This window comes from Lagenorhynchus albirostris, chromosome 5 (genome assembly GCF_949774975.1).
Source record: "Lagenorhynchus albirostris chromosome 5, mLagAlb1.1, whole genome shotgun sequence".
NCBI lineage: Eukaryota > Metazoa > Chordata > Mammalia > Artiodactyla > Delphinidae > Lagenorhynchus > Lagenorhynchus albirostris.
The window spans coordinates 114,663,104-114,683,141 of record NC_083099.1 but is presented as its reverse complement, the minus strand read 5'-3'; the positions used below and the strand labels follow the sequence as shown (position 1 = coordinate 114,683,141).

Here is a 20,038-nt window from a genome sequence, read left to right as displayed (position 1 = left end):
TCTCTGTCTCTCTCTCTCTCTCTCTCTCTGTCTCTCTCTCTCTCTCTCTCTCTCTCTCTCTCTCTCTCTCTATATATATATATATATATATATGAAACATGTTTGAAAGGTATAGCTTTCTATGAGAGCTCCTAGATAGGTAAACAAAGTTTGTTTGTTTTTTTTGCGGTTCACGGGCCTCTCACTGTTGCGGCCTCTCCCACTGCGGAGCACAGGCTCCGAACGCGCAGACTCAGAGGCCATGGCTCATGGGCCCAGGCGCTCCGCGGCATGTGGGATCTTCCCAGACCGGGGCACGAACCCGCGTCCCCTGCATCGGCAGGTGGACTCTCAACCACTGCACCACCAGGGAAGCCCACTTCTTTTTTTTTTCACTGCCCTTCTAGCATATATATGAAAAAGATTGACTGAATGTAATTTTTCTAAATCAAAGATCAGTAGGATTACCAAATATCTATATTTTCCTTTCATGTTTTCTGTCATCTTTGGTAATAAATATAATTCTCAAGCATGGAAAAGTTGGTTTGTTTTGGTTTTGGTTTGTAGTAGCTACCTATTTGCTTCACAAGATTTGGGGGATTTATTGTATTTGGAGGCAAGTAAAAATTGCAGTAACACCATTTCCCCAAGTTCATGTCATGACAGTTAAGAATAAACAATTGTATGGTAACTTAAAATAATAATGTTAACTAAGATTATTTTAAATCAAATGGAAAGTTTTGCTTAACTCATATTATTTTTAAAAGACTGAGTGATCAAGTGGATAGAGTACCTTTTAATTTGTTTATATATCATACTTTTCAAATTTTTCTATGAAATAAAAAATAATCTAATAAGTAATATTTCTATCCCCTTTTCATGTAGTTAGAATACACAATATCCAAGACATAATTATAGAAAATAGAATTGTACTACTTGAAATAAACACACACACACACAGACACGCACACACACACACACACACACACACACACAAGCACAATTCAACCTGGAAAAGGCTATTTGTCCTTGAGAGATTTATTTCTTTTTAATATCTACTGTTGTACTGAAGAAGCCTTTAATTGTTTCTTTAATTACCCTTGCATATCTACCTCAACATCTTGTCTGATAACCGTATCTACACAACTGTTATTCCTTATTTGAAAAGTGATTTAGTGATGGCTAATCTCCATTTCTCTTTCAATTTACGCTTTTCCTATTGTCTATTCAGTACTGGAAACAGCACTTGAAGTGACTCAAGCTCTTCCTCACTTCCCCTTTGCTTTAATTAAATAATGTATTGGCATTTAATGTAATTTATGGCTGATAATTTTAGATTTGTCTTATGCCAGACAATGTACTGTTTCATCTATTCCTTCTCAGCTTAGTTTTTATTCCAAAAAGTTACATTAAGGGACCTTTAATTAAAATTTGTATAAATATAATAAACAGCCTTACACAGACTTAAAAGTAGTATTGTTCTTTTATTGGCTGTCTCCACTGGTAAGGTGACTTTTACATCAAAATATCCATAATTTTATATGTTTGCAATTACACACACACAAATACAACCAAATACATTTATATATATAAGCATCAAACAGCATGTCATATAACAAAATTACATTGACTTAAAATTCTCAGTAATCTTGCTTAGTAATATACCTATTGTTTCCTTAATCATTTGCCTATTTCACGCTTACCTTACATAGTTGGTAATAATATGTGGAACAACTGCAAACTTTCACAGTAATAGGTACAATCGAATCTGATGTGTCTAATTAATTTTTAGTCCAACAAATTAGTTTTGTTCTTCATTACTGTCCAGTGGGAGGAAGACATTATATTTCATTATATCTTTTTGTCTGAAAGAACAATGGAGTGTTACAGGTCACACACATCCCATGTCTGTGCTCTAATTAGTCCAACTGACAACATTGTTTTAAAAATACTAGCAGCACAAGAAATACTCATACACTTTGGGTAACATAAATAAATTTTTCATTATAGTCAATAAGACATTTTATGGATCTTTTACACAAATGAAGGACGAATTTTCTTTTCTGTTTGTGCTATAAGGTGTTTTCTTTTTAGTAACTACTAGTGTTTAACACAATCACCAGATATATGTATTGATATGTCTCAAGTTGAAAATATGAGCTCATTTTAAATACATTTTTGATTATGTTTATATGTATAGTAACTAAGAGCAGATAGATTAGGAAAATGAACCAGCTTCAGTACATAAGTGAAGCTAGTTTTTAAATCTGGAAATTAACACAAAAGACGTTTCAAGAATGGAATATTAGACTATAAAAAATGCTAGCAGCTATAACAAACAAGTAGGCATACAGATTGGCTTAACAAAATAAAAGTTTCTTTTTTATTCATAGCCCAGTCTAATATGAGTCAGCAGAATGGAGGATGGGGTTTCTACCCCATAAAATTTTTCACGGAACTTGGCTCCTTCCATCAATGGCTCTACGTCTCTTAGAGCAGTGGTTCCCATCCCGTGGGTAGCGGACTGGTAAGCACCAGGCCGCAGAGCAGGAAGTGAGGGGCGGGCGGGCAAGCTTCATCTGCCCGTCACTCGCATTACCGCCTGAACCTTCTCCCCTCCTCCACGCCCGCCCGTGGAAAATTGTCTTCCACGAAACCGGTCCCTGGTGCCCAGAAGTTTGGGGACCACTGTCTTAGATGATCAGCATCCTGCCGCAGATCCCTCATTTCTATCCAACATGCTAGGAAAGAGAGTGTGACGTATTGTCACAGTGGTTTATGGGTCAGATCCGGAGGTAGTATGCATCTGCCTGTGTACAATTGGCTAATATTCAGTCACTTTGTTGTACTCAGCTACAAGGGAGGCTGGGGAATATAGGCTAATTTTCTGCCCTGGAAGAAAGGTGAAACCTTGGTAAACAAGTCACCTATTGTTTGCAGGACTCTCACATCTAGATAATTTACAACTTCTATTCCTACCTGAGTGGCCCTTAAAGTAACTCTTAGCCTTATATGGGCTATAATTACTGTGTTCCTATTAACCTCTTTACATACATCGTCTCAATTAATCCTCCCAAATAAATGAAATAGTACTGTTGCCAACTAACAGAAACAGGGATTCCAAAAGATTAAGTGCCCTACGTAAACTCACTGCTTACTTAGCTAGTAAGTGGCTGAGATGATACTCAAATGTGGAACTTCAAAGACCTTGCACTTTCTAATACATTACAGTGCCGTGATAACTGAAACAATGAGAATTACACATTCCTGTGATGTGATATGCTGAAATTTGCCATTTATATTTTGCTTACAATTTATTTTTTAAGTGTTGGATTAGTTACTAATGAGATATGATATTAACATAAGAAATCACTTAATTTCCAGTGCCTGAATTCATTCATCTCTTAAACACATAAATCTTTGCTCTTCAGTGATATTATGATTCCATGAGTTCTAAACCTGTTTAAAAATGTGGATTGAGATTTTCTTTATTACCTCTGAGAGGGCTAAATTGTCAGAAACATGTACTAGAATCATCTTAGTCCAGATTTAAATGTATGTTTTTGTTACATAGACCTTAGAATTAATTTTCAAGTTGTTTTGTATCCAGCTTTCAAGTGGATTTTCAAATTAGTTTCAAATACTTTAAGGACATTTAGGAATTTTATCTTTTCATGATGTTTTAACTGTAGATACTAATCTCTATGAAAAGATATTTACATAATTGTCATTGTTTAATATAGTAATTTTAACACCTTCCAGAAAATTAAAGTATGTTTGATCAAAATAAGACCTTTGGTAGAATACTAAGGGCAATATTTTGAACATTTGTATTTAGGCAGTGCTGTAGGGGGAAGGTAATTTTCAAATACCTGGCGTTAAATGTTGTAGTTGCTTTTTTTAAAAAAATGAGAATTATATTACAAAATGCTTTACCTAACTGAAGAAAGGTTACTATTATTTCAGCTCACAGCACTTGTTTTAGTACTTATTTATGAGGCAATAAATCAAGAAGTGGTTCTGAATCTGTCCACAGCAAAACAAAACACAAGGGAGCAATGTTCTTAATCACATTTCAAACTTATTATTTGATTCTTTTCCTGAAACTTACAAAATATGCTTACCAATAAATTGTGACAGGCTCAGGACACAACAAATATTACCTGCTTCAAAGAATGTTCTAATCTTCTGTGCCTTTGGCATACCATATATGTATTTTTGTGGGGTTTTTTGTCTTAATATTTACTAACACTAACACCGTTGTTTCTTCCATAGGGGGAAGGAATGAAGTTGTCATTACTGAAAACAATAACAGCATAACTGAGCAAATCACTGATGTTGTGAAGCAACCAGCTTTTATAGCTGGTATTGGTGGTGCCTGCTGGGTAATTCTGATGGGTTTTAGCATCTGGTTGTATTGGCGAAGAAAGAAGAGAAAGGGACTCAGTAATTATGCTGGTAAGAGGCTATTTCCAGCTAAAAAAATGTCTTTTCTTTAGAAATACGACAAAATTCAAGGGAAGGAATGGAATGGAATAACTGAGTGAATGAATGGATGTTTTGGGCTTGATTTAAACAATTACAGACAACATGTTTTAATGCACTGCTCTTCACCATATCACATCATGACCATAAGGCAATCTTTTTGCTTGTATCTCCAAGGAAGCATGAGAAGAATGCACACTGATAAAGTGCTTAGACATTTTTCTCAACTAGTTCAACACACACACACACACACACACACACACACACACACACACACACAGACTTTGCATGCTATGACACCGTTGTTTGAAAAGTGAATTTAAGCAAGAGCATTCCTAAAATGCTCAGAAAAAAAGAGAAAAGATTTGAAATGTAGTTCTTTGTATTTCATGATACAGATTACAATACAAACTGTGTCTCAGATGGAAAATACAAACGAAGCAAAAAAAATCTCACCAGGATTGATGAGACTGATGAGGCATGAATTAAGTGATTTACTAGTCACTTAAATAGGATGTCTATTACAAAGGGACCAATAGGCATTTTAGAAGGAAGAAAAAGGAGAAGCAAAAGAAGCAGCAGAAGAAAAAGAAGACTGTTGGTGTTCTACTTCTTCGCAAAAATGTTTTCTTCTTAGAATCAAGAACAGGAATTTTAAGGATGTCCAAAATTATGGCCTTCAAAATACTTCCAAGGAAGAGAGAGAGGGAGAAAATTATCAATCAGTGATTGAAAAATGAACTCAATACTGAAGCTATATTCAATTACAGTTTAAATTGCAATGCATTTTAAGTACTTTCCCTAACAATGATCATCAAAAGAAATTGTCTCACAATATTTCACACTTTGTAGAATTTACAAGGGAACAATTTTAATTTGCCATCGTCCTACAAATATTTTAAAATTTTTGAGATATTTTATTCATCTTCTATTTCTAATTTTTACTTTAGTAAGAAACATAAATGTGTTAGGTGACTTTGACAGAGACTTCAATTCTTATTAAGTTTATCTGCTGCTGTAGCTTGTAGGTGTCTGAGCTTCTGAGAATAGTTCAAAATAAAAGGAATAGCACCCACTTGGTTGCCTTTCTTGTTATTCGATAGCATTTAAATACGATCATTTGACGATCACACTGTGGCTCATGTCTATATTTTGTGAAAATAAGTTTATTAGTTACTGGTTAGAACAAATTCCCAGGACTAGAGAAGGTAGTATAATGTATCCATTGAAAAGGGCCTTTCATGCTTTGTGACTTGCTATTGCTCTGCCATTCTCATTTCTCATTGGTTGCTGATGCCTGCATCCTTACGCTTTGTCATCTGAGTGCTTTATCATCCTACCAGTGAGTGATTCTTCCTGGAAAGGTATGCTGGGCAATAACTGCTGAGTGTCAGAGTCATGAACATTAATGATACTTTAACATAACTTCTTGTTTTGCAGTCCAGTCCTCTGCTTTCATTCCCTGAAGGTATTGTCCATCAACCTGTCTGTTTAGTCAATCACCACGTTCCATTTCGTCTCTGTGACACGCTCATATAAATCACATGAGAAATAAGGAAGAATGATTTAATTCAAGGACTGTTTTTATGTTTTATCTCATTGCTTGGCTTTAGTGAAAATAATAAAAGATTGACTATGCTAGCCACTTCAGTACGAAGTTCTAAGATGCCACGTTTGGAGTGTTGCATTTTTACCCTCCATACATCTTTATTCACTCACTCCTTCAAAATAGCATAGGTCTCGTAATTAGTAGTTTATGTTTTTAGTAAAATTATGTCAGATAGCCTTTTTTCTTCTTTTTTTTTAAACAGCAGTTCTTTGCAAAACCTATGCATTTAATTTAAAAATATCTGTTGGTCTTTGAGCTTGACAAGAGTAGTACATTTCCTGTTATCAGTTCTCATTGTGATTGATATCCATCTACTTGTAGAAGAACTACTAACTCGGAAGGTGCTATGCACTTCAAATATTTTGGAATTAGGTCAAGCCACAGAGCAGCCTTTCTGAACCTTTATACTTAATTGATAGATGGCTGACTCTCAGAATGGATTCACCTTCAGCTGGTAATTTGCCTTCCAGCAACTGCTGTTCTCTTCTAGGTGAGAAGCAAATGAAAATCCAAACCACAGGTACTTAGTATTGCATATCTGACCTGGCGATATTCTCTACACATTTCCCTCCATAAATATCCTATCCTCCACCTCCTGGAATTTTTATATTCTTGAGAATATGAGGATTTTAAATAGGAATGATTAGTGTAGTATGTATTTATCATATGTTTAAATTTCTGATATTTCATGCATGAGCTAATGATCCATTTTAAGAGCACAGGGATTTCGTACAGGGATATTTTTCTCTGAAGTGTTTTATAAAAATTATAGAGAAAATAGTCTATGTGTACTAGTTCTTTTTATTTTTGGTTTTCATAAAAATTTCTCTGGAAATCTTATAATTTAACAAGCATGAAAACTAAACCCAGTAACATTAAAGCAATGTAATTTTACTCACAAAATGAAAAGTCTAATGTTTCCACTTTTTACTACATGGTAATATCTATATAGCTTCAAAATTTTCTTATTGATTTATGATAGCAATAACTTTTTTTTTTCAAATAAATGAAAGTTTACTTTGGGATCGGTATCTAAATTAATTTATAACAAAAACTGTCTTCATTTATTTCAAACCCCAAATTTGATCTTGGATTATACTTAAACTCTGCTGCAATTGATGTAAATTAAGAAACATGCATTTTAATAACGCTAGACTGATCCTAAGTAGAATTGAAAAGCAGGTAAAATTTGATTTCAGCACTTGCTTTTTCCCACTTCATTCCAAGTCTTCTTAACCATCACAGGTAGATTTTATTTTATTTTATTTTATTTATTTATTTTTTAATTTGTTTTTTTTTTGCGGTACGCGGGCCTCTCACCGTTGTGGCCTCTCCCGTTGCGGAGCACAGGCTCCGGACGCCCAGGCTCAGCAGCCATGGCTCACGGGCCTAGATGCTCCGCGGCATGTGGGATCTTCCCGGACCAGGGCACAAACCCGTGTCCCCTGCATTGGCAGGCGGACTCTCAACCACTGTGCCACCAGGGAAGCCCCACAGGTAGATTTTAACCACCAGAGGGAAGTTTTTAACTAGTGGGGAGAAGAAATAACTTGCAGAGTGGAGAGTCTAACTCTCGGCAGGATACTTTCCACTCACTCTGTACAGGCAAAAACTCACCTGCTGATTTTATTGTGGCTAATCTTTGATTCTCCATCTCCATGTGGAAAATTATATTTGAATGCTTAAAAGGAAGGTAAAAAAAAAATGGCATGCTACTCAGTGTTGATATTTTTCTTATGTTTCAGAGGATTTAACATATTGATCATAGAACACTAGTGGATTAGCACCTTAGATTGTAAAAGCAACTATCAAGAATCAAATGTAAACTTATACACTTAAATGATCTGAGAGTAGAATTTGGCCTGAACATGTTTTGCTCCTTTACATAGAAGAACTTGGAGATTTCCCCAGGGCAAAATTACACACTAACTTCCTATTCAGTTTTTTCCTATTTATTCTTTATTTAAATTCTTCAGACACAAACACGCACAACAGCTTTGCTCGTGGCTCAAAGAAGGGCAGCTGGAATGAGAAAGGTATCCTCATATCTCATATTCTACATGAAATCATTTTATATTTTTCTAGAGTAACATGCAGGGTTATTTATGTTAATCTTCATTGAACACTAACAGTCTGCTTGTCACTGCATGTGAGGTTCCTGACTGCCAGAAGAATTCACTACCTGAATTACTGGGTGAAATAGAATTGTAAACATGTTTAGGCAGAAAATACTAGGTGATTTTGAATCTAGAGTAAATGTTTGATTATATGTATTAATGGTATTTGTGAATAGAAAAGTGAATGACATAAGTTTGAATAAAAGCCATGCAGCCTTCATGAAGATTCTATATATTGTATTATAATCTTCATGAAGGCTACACAGTTCTTTTCAAACTTATGTTGTTCATATTCACAATTTTTAAGTCACCAACTTTTTAATGAAAATAAACATTTTCACTTTTAAAGGGGTGAGTTCTATTTTATGAATGTTACCTTTGAGGAGAACAGATTTTATTAAACTCAGTAAATATATATAATTTAATAAGTGAGCAAATTATGAAATACCAAACACTTCATGCATAGGTTTTAAACCCTTGGTGAAATTATTTGACAAAATGACCCTAAGACAGCTAAAAGATTTGATGGAATTTTTATACTCTGATTATCTGGGCTTGAGTTAATGCTTATTAGAAGAGGATTAATCTACATTCATAGTTGAGAAATAGCTTATCAGGAAAGGGAGTGAGGCTTGGCTGGCAACATTAAAGTTTCCATTTGGAGTAGGAAAATGTGGCCTACTAGAGATAGGCACTCTGAAAGCTTCCTTACCTCAAAATGTCAATTTACCACGTAGCTCTGTTTCCCTTCCCCCTCAATTCTAGAAAGCGAGAGATTAGGATTAATCCTGTCAGATAATAGTAGAGGTACTTTGTGTATGATATGAACTTGCAAAATCTCTTTACCTTATATCTTTTATAAATATTGCAATAAATTCAGAATATTTAATGCAATTCTAAAACATTTAAGATTGTGGTGTCTGTAGAGCTTTTTGGAAACCTTAGCACTAGTCAGTCAGTTTTAGCAATAAAAACTTCTCTATGTTGCTCCCTTGAATATTCTTAATTTTAGATGCTAGCAGAAACTCCTGGTAAAGATTCACACTTATTTCAAATTTAATTCTGATAAGCACAGAGTTACCACACTGTGATTATCAAAATAGTGACTAGAGCAAGATTGTCCAACCACCTACCCTCCCCACCGTCTTGCTTTCAGCTTTAAGGCAGTTCAACATCTCTGAAATGAGAGCTACCTCAAAACAGCTTTCACTTTGTTGTGGCATTTATTTTTATGTTTTTCTCTCTCTGCACACACAAAAAATGCTGATCAAAACACCAAATATGACTTCCATTTTAGGAGTTCTGATTGTTCATCCTTAGCGCAGGCTGAGCGGCCATGGCTCATGGGCCCAGCCGCTCCGCGGCATGTGGGATCTTCCCGGACCGAGGCACGAACCCGTGTCCCCTGCATCAGCAGGCAGACTCTCAACCACTGCGCCACCAAGGAAGCCCTCTAGTCTGCTTTTGATCTCATGGTCTAATAGAACTCAGTTATTTTTGGTCTACTTTTCAAAATGGAACAAATCTAAAAGTTTTAGAGCATGGGAAGAAAAGGATACTCGAAAAAGTGTTCTCTCTTTTTCCCTTGCTTTAAAAAGACAATTAATCAACCTTATTATGTAAAGGTATTGTTTTTTGTTGTTGTTTTTCTCTCCTGATAGAAACATACAAAATTGAAGATTCTCATGTATATCAAATTGTATCCATGGGCCATTTTAAGTCAATTATGTATTTACATAATGACTGTGTATTTTTGCCTTTGTACAGTTGGTATGCAGAGGTACAAAGATAAATGTCTTTATGAAATATTTTGACAGTCTTTTGGCGGTCTAGAACCATTTGAAAACAGTTTAATGATTTGGAATACAAATAGGAAATCGATATGTCTTGAAAGTTTTGAAATTTAAAATTCTTTTATTCACAACATTTAATTCTCATTTGGTAAATATGGACCATATCATAGAGTCCATACACTAACACAGCTGTAAATTAACTTGATAATTTTTTTTCAATTTTTTATTGTGGTAAAATAAACATTACATAAAACTTACTATCTTGACCATTTCTAAGTGTACAATTCAGTGGCATTAAATACATTCATGATGTGCAACCATCACCACCATCCATATCCATAAATCTTTTCATCTTCTAAAACTGAAAATCTATATCCAGTAAACAATAACTCCCTATTCCCCCCTCCCCCCAGCCCCTCACAACCGCCATTCTTCTGTCTCTATGATTGTGATGGCTTATTTCACTTAGCATAATGTCCTCAAGATACATCAAAGGTTTAGCATATTTCAGAAATTCCTTCCTTTTCAAGGCTGAATAATGTTCCATCGTGTCTATATGTACACTTTGCTGATCCATTCATCCATCACTGGATGCTTGGTTTGCTTCCACATTTTAGCTACTATGAATAATGTTACAATGAACATGAATGTACAAATATCTCTTTGAGACCCTGATTTCAATTCCTTTGGAAACGGAATTGATGGAACTTACGGTAATTCTATTTTTAATTTTTTGAGGAACCAACATACTGTTTTCAACTATGGCTGCACCATTTTACCTTCCACCAACAGTGCACAAGGGTTTCAATTCCTCCACATTCTTGTTAATGCTTATTTTATGTTTCTTGCATAGCAGCCAACCTAATAGGTGTGAAGTAACAGCTCATTGTATTGGGTTGGCCAAAAATTTCGTTCTGGTTTTTCCGTAAGATCTGAATGAAATTTTGGCCAACCCAATAGTTTTTTTTCTGTGCTACGCGGGCCTCTCACTGTTGTGGCCTCTCCCGTTGCGGAGCACAGGCTCCGGATACACAGGCTCAGCGGCCATGGCTCACAGGCCTAGCCGCTCTGCGGCATGTGGGATCTTCCCGGACCGGGGCACGAACCCGTGTTCCCTGCATTAGCAGGCGGACTCTCAACCACTGCGCCACCAGGGAAGCCCTAACCCAATAGTTTTGATTTTCACTTTCCTAATGATTACTGATGTTGAGCATCTTGTCAGGTGCTTATTAGCCATTTGAATGATATCTTTTGGATAAGATTTTCAGTGCTGCATCGTAATACTTTAAAATTTACAGTTAATGAAAAATTTACCATTGGTAAGTACATGAAGTTAAATACAACTTAATTTCTGTGCTTCTGCTTCAGTTCTCCTCTTTTGCTCTAATATCATTTATTGCTCTGACAGTAACAGAAAATTTGGGTGAGGAAAAAGAGCATCTAAGTTAGAGAGAAAGGCTCAGCTTCTCCCCATGTATCTCCTAAGCAGCACATTTGGAGGTGTAGCCCATCAGTACCTGCTGATTTGCATATTCACAGTGATATTCACAGCATTATCTTAGCTCTCTTTTACCAGAGTAAAACAATCACTTGATAGTCCATTAAAAATCCACATAACTAGGAAGTCACATCAGATAGAAAGCTAATTAGCTGTACTGTTTTCACATTTTGTGTTTTTTCCTCCCAATCAGGCCTGTATTTAATACCACCAGTGCTCAGTTCTTTTCAATAATTGTTTCAGATCAATTTTTTATTGTTGTTCTTAAAAGCAGTTATTAAAGGGACCCAGTGTGGTGTGGATACACTGCTGATTGTTGATTCCCAACACCTGAATCCATCAGGAAGCAGATTAGTGATCAGTATTCTTTTATTTTCTCCAAGGAGCTGTCCATAGCCAGTCGTGGGCAGGTACAAAGTTTATGTAAGGATTGTTTTATAATTCACTTGACAAGTTACCTAAAAACTTGATATGGCAATGTACTTTTAGGTGCCAAGATGTTTCTGAAAGCACTGCTTCATGAATTCCTGAAAGAACCTTAGCCATCTTATTGCCTAATTATGATGCCATGAGAGATATATCCTTAGATGACCTTAGGGAAGGGATTGGGGAACTACATTTAGAAAGTTATAAGATCTAAAGAGTGATCATATTTATTAGCTCAAACTTGAGAAAGAGGTGAATGATGGAGAGATTATCCAAATGAGAAAGTATTTACTATGTGTGCACTTTAAGTAGCAATATGTCCTTAGTTTATTAAAAATATGAATCAATTCGTAAAATTTTATTTTTACTTTTGCTCACCAAGTAATCACAGGAAATCTAATCAGTATCTTCCAAAGATAGGATATGTTGGATTCACATCTGTGAAATGGTATTTTTGCCTTCATCCCCAGGGATTGGTTTAGATGATCCATACTAATTTTGGTCAGAATTGCAATTTTGCAATCCATAAACTTCTAATCACCAATTTTTTTTCCCAATGATTTTCTAGTTAAGTAATTTTGTGGCAAAATTTGGTCGAAAATAATATGAAGTTATTTATAGACTTTTTTCCACTAATCATGAATATTCACATCTCATTGCAAAAACAATAATTTTAAATACATTTGCTGCCTTGGACCCTCGCTGCAGTATGCATCATATTACCTATCTCAGATCTGAAGCATTTTGAATTCCAAGTAAATTTAGCTGCAAAGGTTTTGGATACGGGATGATGGACCCAAACTGATATTTACCTTCTTTGGCCAATCCTTGAAGCCCACTTTCACGTTGTTAGCTTTGTAGAACGGAATCTAGTGACCAGAGGGAGTGGATTCTTCAGCTGTGGCCCTCCTGGATACTTCTTGATATTGCTAATAAGTTTCACAGTTTTAAAAAGGACTTAAGTTTTGTAATCATTATATACAATTGGAATATATTCCGTATCAATTATTTGAAAGTTTCATTTTTGTAAGAGTTGGCTAATGAAGCAAAGCACCCAATACATTATGTATTCTCCATTCATTACAGTTCATGTCTTTGTAATTATAGTATTTCAACTCATAGTGCTTCTTAATGTCCCTAAAAGGATCTGTGATGGGGAGGAATGTGTTGTCAATCAGTACTTTCACTTGTTTCATTAAAAGGATATTATCTGTTTGGACTATCCTGTTTCAGTTTCAACTATGTGCATTTTGCATTATGCCCTCTGATTAGGACACCTCTGTGTTAACATTAAAAGTCATGATTTGATAATTCCTCGTTATTGCATGTCGATCTTCCAATACCATGTATATACCAATTGACACCCAAATAAAAATTGCCCCTTTGACTTAACCATATGTTTGGCTTGAGGAATATTTCAATGTCTTATTAAAGATGGAGCAAATGATAGCTTTGCTTTAGGCCAAACCACTGCTTCTTATTCTCTGTACAATTATGTTAATTATATTTTGTTAAAATTCCCAGAGGTTTCAGCTCTAAACTAAGGGCCAATATGTAGTTGTTATTAATCATAATTAATATTGACTACTTGTGTATGTTTCTTTTTTTTTTTTACAGTTACATTTCAAAGAGGAGATGGAGGACTAATGAGCAATGGAAGGTATACTGAGGAGATTTTTTAAATTATTATTTTTAATCAGGACTGAGGAAACTCTATAGTAAGAGGCTATTATGGTAATAAACAATCACTTATAAGTGAGAATTCTAAGAGGAATTAAACGGCTTACCACAAGGTTTAATGGCCTATCTGTTGTGCACTTTAGAGGAATCAAGTCCAGATGTTTCATATCTCCCAGAGGCCCCTGAAGAAATTAGTAGTAAATATCACAAGGAATGTATTCATTTGTTAGCAGGATGTTTATTGCATTAATTAGACATTAGCAAATGAAGTTGCTGTTGTTTAAGACTCCTTATTGGTTCTCACTAAATTGCTGTGAGTGAACAATTACACATAATCGATCACAAAGTAAATGATTCATGGATGATGAATAGGCTGTAGATTGATCAGACTGGATTCCACAACTTTGGATACTCAATTGAAATTGATAAAAGTTGATAACAAACCCGTATATCCTCATCTATTTTCCCTTTGCCGATATGGAGATTGTAATTAGGCTCTGGTAATAACTTCCAATCTCCCATTTAATCAATATTTTAGCAAAAAGAGATTAGGTCTAATGAGAGCTCGTGGATGTAGCAAGAAAGCAGTTGGATCTTCTTATTGCAGTTCCCATAGAAACACATGTTTCTCTTAGGGATTGTATCACAAAGGGTCTATCAGAAAAAAAAGTACAATGACTATAGATGTTGCTGTATCTTTGTAAATATGCTAATAATCTGGAAAGTGACCAGAATCCCATCTTTTATTTTAAAGATGGGAATTATTTATTAGATAGAATATGAAGGAAGTTTTCTTCGTCGATTATATACACATGCTGGATCAGACCACAGTGGATCTTTAAAAAAACCTTTAATATTCTCCTAACATTTTAAATTTAGAGAACCTGAAAATGTGCTATTGATGGAACAGTATAAATACTGTTCATTAATTTCCCTTAAGTGCCTTGCCTCTAATCAAGCATGAGGGCCCATATCAGGGGTTATAGCCTATAGGGGACGGATAAATATGGGAGCTGCAGGAATTAAGGAAGCAATAGTTCAAAGTCCTGGAAATGGCTGATACTGAGCAGTTGTTCCCTTGAGGTGCCAGTTTATCATAGACCTTGTTTCGGGATGCTGCTATGTTCCCAGTTTCCCACCAGTTTCAGGGAAGATGACTGAATTCATTTGGGTATCAGCAGAATCCCAGGCAGCACTCTTCGGCTTCCACTGACAGGGTTGATCTATATATAGCCTAGTGAACTGCTAAAGTTCCTTAATTCTTGAGAGCCTACAGATTTTAATTTGAAAGTGAATTAAAATCTTAAATTCTTTAATCCATTTTAGTTCATGAGACTGATGTCCAAATCTCTCATTGAGTTCCGTGGATTGATTTCCTTTTAATTCCTGTTTTAGCCGCCCAGGTCTTCTAAATGCTGGTGATCCCAGTTATCCATGGCTTGCTGATTCATGGCCAGCCACGAGCTTGCCAGTAAACAACAGCAATAGTGGCCCAAATGAGATTGCGAATTTTGGGCGTGGAGGTAAGTTATGTTTTTCAAAATTTTTTCGTTTATTTGTTTTCTTGGCTTTCCTAGGTGTTTTGAAAAAGGCATACTAAAAAGTATTTTCTTCCATAATTAAATTTAGTGATGCACATGTGCATATAATGCTGTACATTTGCTAAATATTTTATTATAAAACTGTTGTATCTATTATCTTGAGTAAAACTAAGCTTTTAAGGACGTCATCACTAACCAAGAAGATAAATATTCGTAATACATTTGGTTTTGGAACTATTAGTACAAGATTACTAAAATCAGGAACGATGCTGCCAAACAGGGCTTATGATTTCAAACTAGTCTTTTCACTGCTCTGATTCTCATTCAATATATATTTATTGAGCATGTCCTGTGTATCTGGCACTATAGCAGACGGTAAAAATATCATATAAGGAGTAGACACTTAAGTAAGTATAACAACATGTTGACAGAGAGCTTTTCTGTAGTGCTACAACTGATAGTACCCTAAATAAAAGACAAAAAATGCTAAGTGGCTGACATGCTAAGGTCTTCAAAATTTGGTACCAGGGTCCTCCCCATAGGTCTTTATAAGGAGCCATAATTGGACCTACTATAAATAATCACCACCTTCCCCTCTCCATCTTTTCATCCAGTCACTAGGAGAGCAATGGGTTTAGAGAAAGATGGGACTAGAGAAGTCTCAGGCCCCATTGTTCCGTTCAGCCGATACATGAGTTTTTCCTTAGCAGGGGATTGTACAGACAGTAAATGGACTGGAGCTGCCTTGCCAGTACCCCAGATGAAAGAGCTGACCCCGGGAGTAGGAAAGTTCTATGAATGGAGTATTATTTAAGCTGATATACGAAGGAAAGGTGGGGAGTCAAGAGTGTGTAGAAAGTGTGTAGAGAAGAAACCTACTGTGTTTTAAGGCCCAGAAAGTAAGAGAAACGTTGACCTATTTAAGAAGCGAATGAATTTCCTAATGACTTGAGTATAGATTGCTAGGCAGAAAGAGTGGTAAGAAATATAGAAGGACAGGTAACAGAGGGCCTTCTGAGCTACACAAAGACTTTAAACTTTGGCCGAAGGATGTTCAGAAGCCATTGGTGGACTTTTAGAGGAGAATGCTAGAATGCGAGTACTGTTTTAAATCATCCATCCTGCTGCTGGGTGGAGAATGGAGATAGTGTGGAAAATTGGGGTGATTAATTAGGAGAATAGTGCTGTAATCTAAGAAAGTTCATGTGAATCCACTGGAGGATTTCTACACTTCTAGGTAGAATTAATGTAGGAGACCCAGGGCTGAGCTAAACTATTCTGAGTCCATTATAAACCTCAGTGGTGGATTTCACGTGTATGAGTGTATAAACATATTGACTTAGAAGAATAGTCATGGATATTGGCATTTTCTCTTTACAAATGTAATATCAATCCAAGTTTGAATATAATTAAAATAGTGTTTCAAATAATAAAGTTACTAATTATTGCACAACTCTGCATTGTGTCAATACAAACTGAAAAAGAGGGATCTCCCTCCCATTCTCCAAATAAGATGCAGAAAATAACCAGCCCTACCTTATAGGTGTGTAATGAGAATTAAATGGATGACTAAATATACAGGTTTAGCACAAAGTTTGACATACAATCAGTGGCCAACAGGCATGACTGGGGAGTAAATGATAGAACGGAAAGTAAATTGTATGACTCCTCAAGAGTCTTGCTTACCCTCTGTAATCCAGTACTCCCCGTTTAGATTCTCACTTGCCCAGACCCTCTGATAGTGGTGGCTGCCTCCCCTAGGTGTCCAAACTCTGAGCCCTGCAATTATCGGCTGCTACTTTACATTGGGTAGTTCTATGCCCAAGCATCTCCTCACCAAGGAGATGCCCTGCCCTACCCACTGCCTTTGAAATTCTGGTCCCAAAGCTTTTATCAATCAAGGAATAGCTGCCTGTCTTTCTTGTATTTGTATTGGAATAACACGCCATTCTATCTACATATCAAGAATTAAATGCGCAAAGATGGAGAAAGTGTTTTGGTTTTGGTTTTGTTTTTTTCAGTTTCTGGCCGACTACATCAACATCTAAAATGTCTCAGTCTAATTTAGCCAAAGGGTACATTTGAAGATTTTCAAGGTTTCCTTCCATTTCCACTTCATTTTCATGACATGAAAATATTTCACAGGTAGCTATCAAGGCGAAGACAAAGTTTTTGCAGGGTTTACTGTATCTTTTTTCAGTGTGATAAGTATTTTAAGCATTTACTATGTACCAAAGATAGGATTTTTTGCAAATTTTATTTCCTTTGCACAATAAATGTAGGACATAGATAATTATATTTCCATCTTAGAGGTCAAGAAATTAAGGTTTATCAAGATGAAAAATTTGAGATCTATGTGTAGAATCCAGATCTAACAGATTTTAAAGCCTACTGTTCTGCAGTTAAGGTGGGATTCACATGTATGATTGTATTACCATGTTCACTTAGAAGAATAATCACGGATACTGACATTTTTTCCTTTGAGAATGTTATACTGGGACTTCCCTGGTGGTCCAGTGGCTAAGACTCTGTGCTTCCAATGCAGGGGGCCCGGGTTTGATCCCTGGTCAGGGAACTAGATCCCACATGCCACAACTAAGAGTTCTCATGCCGCAACTAAAGAAAAAGATCCTGTGTGCTGCAACAAAGGTCCCGCGTGCCGCAACTAAGACCTGGCACAGCCAAATAAATATTTATTTATTTAAGTATTATTTTTAATAATATTAAAAATTAATTAAAATTTTAATAAAATATTTAAATAAATATTTAATCTTTATTAAAAAAAGACAGACATTAAAAATCTGTCTTCTGACACCAAATATGTCAACTTTAATAACAATAAAAAAAGAATGTTATACCAATACATATTTAAATGTAATGAAAATCGTATTTTGAATAATAAAGTTACTAATTATCACATGTCTACATTTTGACAATACAAACAATAAAAATTCATTTAACTATTCAGTAAGTGCTTACTCTTTGCACAATGCTAGGTGAGGAATTATGGAATTAGAGACATAAATCCCAGGTACTCCTGTCCTCAGCTAATTTAAGATACAGTGAAGGGGACAGTCATTCATACAAGTAATTATTCCAGGCAAAAAGAAATAAATGCATGTGTAACCAAGGTGCTGAAAGACTGCAGAATGAAATCGTGAGTAAATCCAACTGGAGGGAAATGTTTCTATAATTCATAAGCAGAGAGAGATTCTATTTCTAGAACCGTAGCTTTGTTCGGTACAGAATAACATTATGAAGGATTAGATTCTCGGACTATTTTTTTTTCCATTTTTAAACATTTAAACACACAACAGTTCAAAAACTTGCAGTGGCTCACAATATAAATCTCAAGCTTTGGAGAACATCATATTCAAGGTGTTGGGAAGCTGGGGTCAATGCTGGAGAAACATCTATCCAGTTAATATTCATCAGTGAAAGACATGGTGGAGGAAGTAGAAACAAAACCCTAAAAACTTCCCTAGAGTGAAGGATCTACCTTCACAATCTTGATATATTATTAAGTATCAAAAGTTTTTGATAATAAAATGATACTGACCTAATGCTTTAGAATGAAATACATTTCTTTGTCATCAAATTTTCTAATTAGTTTATAGCTAAAAACAAGAAGGGCGAGAAAGTAGTTACAAAATTCTGAGTCCAAGAACAATTTACTTGCTTATACAACTTGGTGAAATATTACAAATGTGAACATGTTTAACAATCTCACTGATATGTATTTAAAATAGCCATTTAATAAAGTACATATATACTTAATTATAAAACAGTTTGGAATTCCAGACATCAAAACCCTCAGAGAGACCTAAATTATATAGTGCATAAAATATATTATAAATGTCTTGTTACTGTTGCTAAAGAAGATCATTTTTAGCTTTTGTAAAATATAAAAGCAAAATTAATATTTTACAAGAATCCTTATTTCAAGTACTGTTGGGTATCATCTCATCTAAAAGTTTTAGGATATTTTGACTATTTCAGCATTCTCCTTGTGATGATAAGCTGGTTTTGGTACTGAGACAACCTGGTTCATTATTACAGTACTATAACTAGTTGAAAATTTCCCATAATGAAGAGATCAAGTGGGTTGATGACCTCATGTCCTATGAAATGTGACTTTCAGAACATACATTATTAAGGAGCATAATATAATTATATTCACTTTAACTCTGCATGATTAAAAATAGTATTAGTGTGTGTGTGTGTTTTTGTTTTTGTTTTCTTTTTTTAGATACTAGTATCTTTCTTCTGGGAAGGAAAGTGAGTGCTCAGGAGAGAGGTGGCAGTTCTGAAATAAAAAGCATCATGTAAAGATAATTTAGCACACCAAAGTGATAAATGGACTGATTGATATTCAGTGTTGTTCCTAAATTTTAATTTTATACTTGCTGTGTTACAACTTGAAACTATAATTCTCCACTTCTAAGATTTGGTAGCATAAACTAAACTTGCTAATCACTCATTGCTTTTTCTATAGTTAAATCCTGCTGTATTGTGAAAATGACTTATTCATGAAAATGTTCCTTTGTTATCCAATAAAAAAAAAATTGTTACCATTAGTTACACTCCATTTCTGGAGCTGTGAAATCAACCCAGATAAACAGCAAATTGAAACTTCAGAAGAAAGTGCCTCATAGTTTGGAGAGTATAATTTTGGACATGTTTGCATCTATTTAGCAGTTATATTCCATGTCTCTTGGGATAAAGTGGAAAAAGATGCTTTAATCCATGATTTGTAGATTCACTTTTGTCATTGCTTCAGTAAAGAGCTAACAATTTCATAGATTCTAAAACAGAATGAGCATCTGAAAGCATTTTTTAATAGTGAAATATACCAAACTTCTCATTCATGGTTGAAGAAAATGGGGGAAGGGGTGCGTTAACCAGTGAGA

The 20,038-nt window shown here is 35.2% G+C and overlaps 1 protein-coding gene across 1 annotated transcript in view; it reads left to right on the top strand.

The window, feature by feature from the left end:
* The window catches only part of ROBO2 (roundabout guidance receptor 2), a 518,554-nt gene that overhangs the window by 459,032 nt on the left and 39,484 nt on the right, over positions 1-20,038 (top strand). The window contains exons 17-19 of the mRNA XM_060149063.1: positions 4,255-4,437; positions 13,525-13,567; positions 14,983-15,110. Coding sequence (XP_060005046.1) covers positions 4,255-4,437; positions 13,525-13,567; positions 14,983-15,110 — 354 coding nt within the window. The remainder of the gene's footprint in view (positions 1-4,254; positions 4,438-13,524; positions 13,568-14,982; positions 15,111-20,038) is intronic.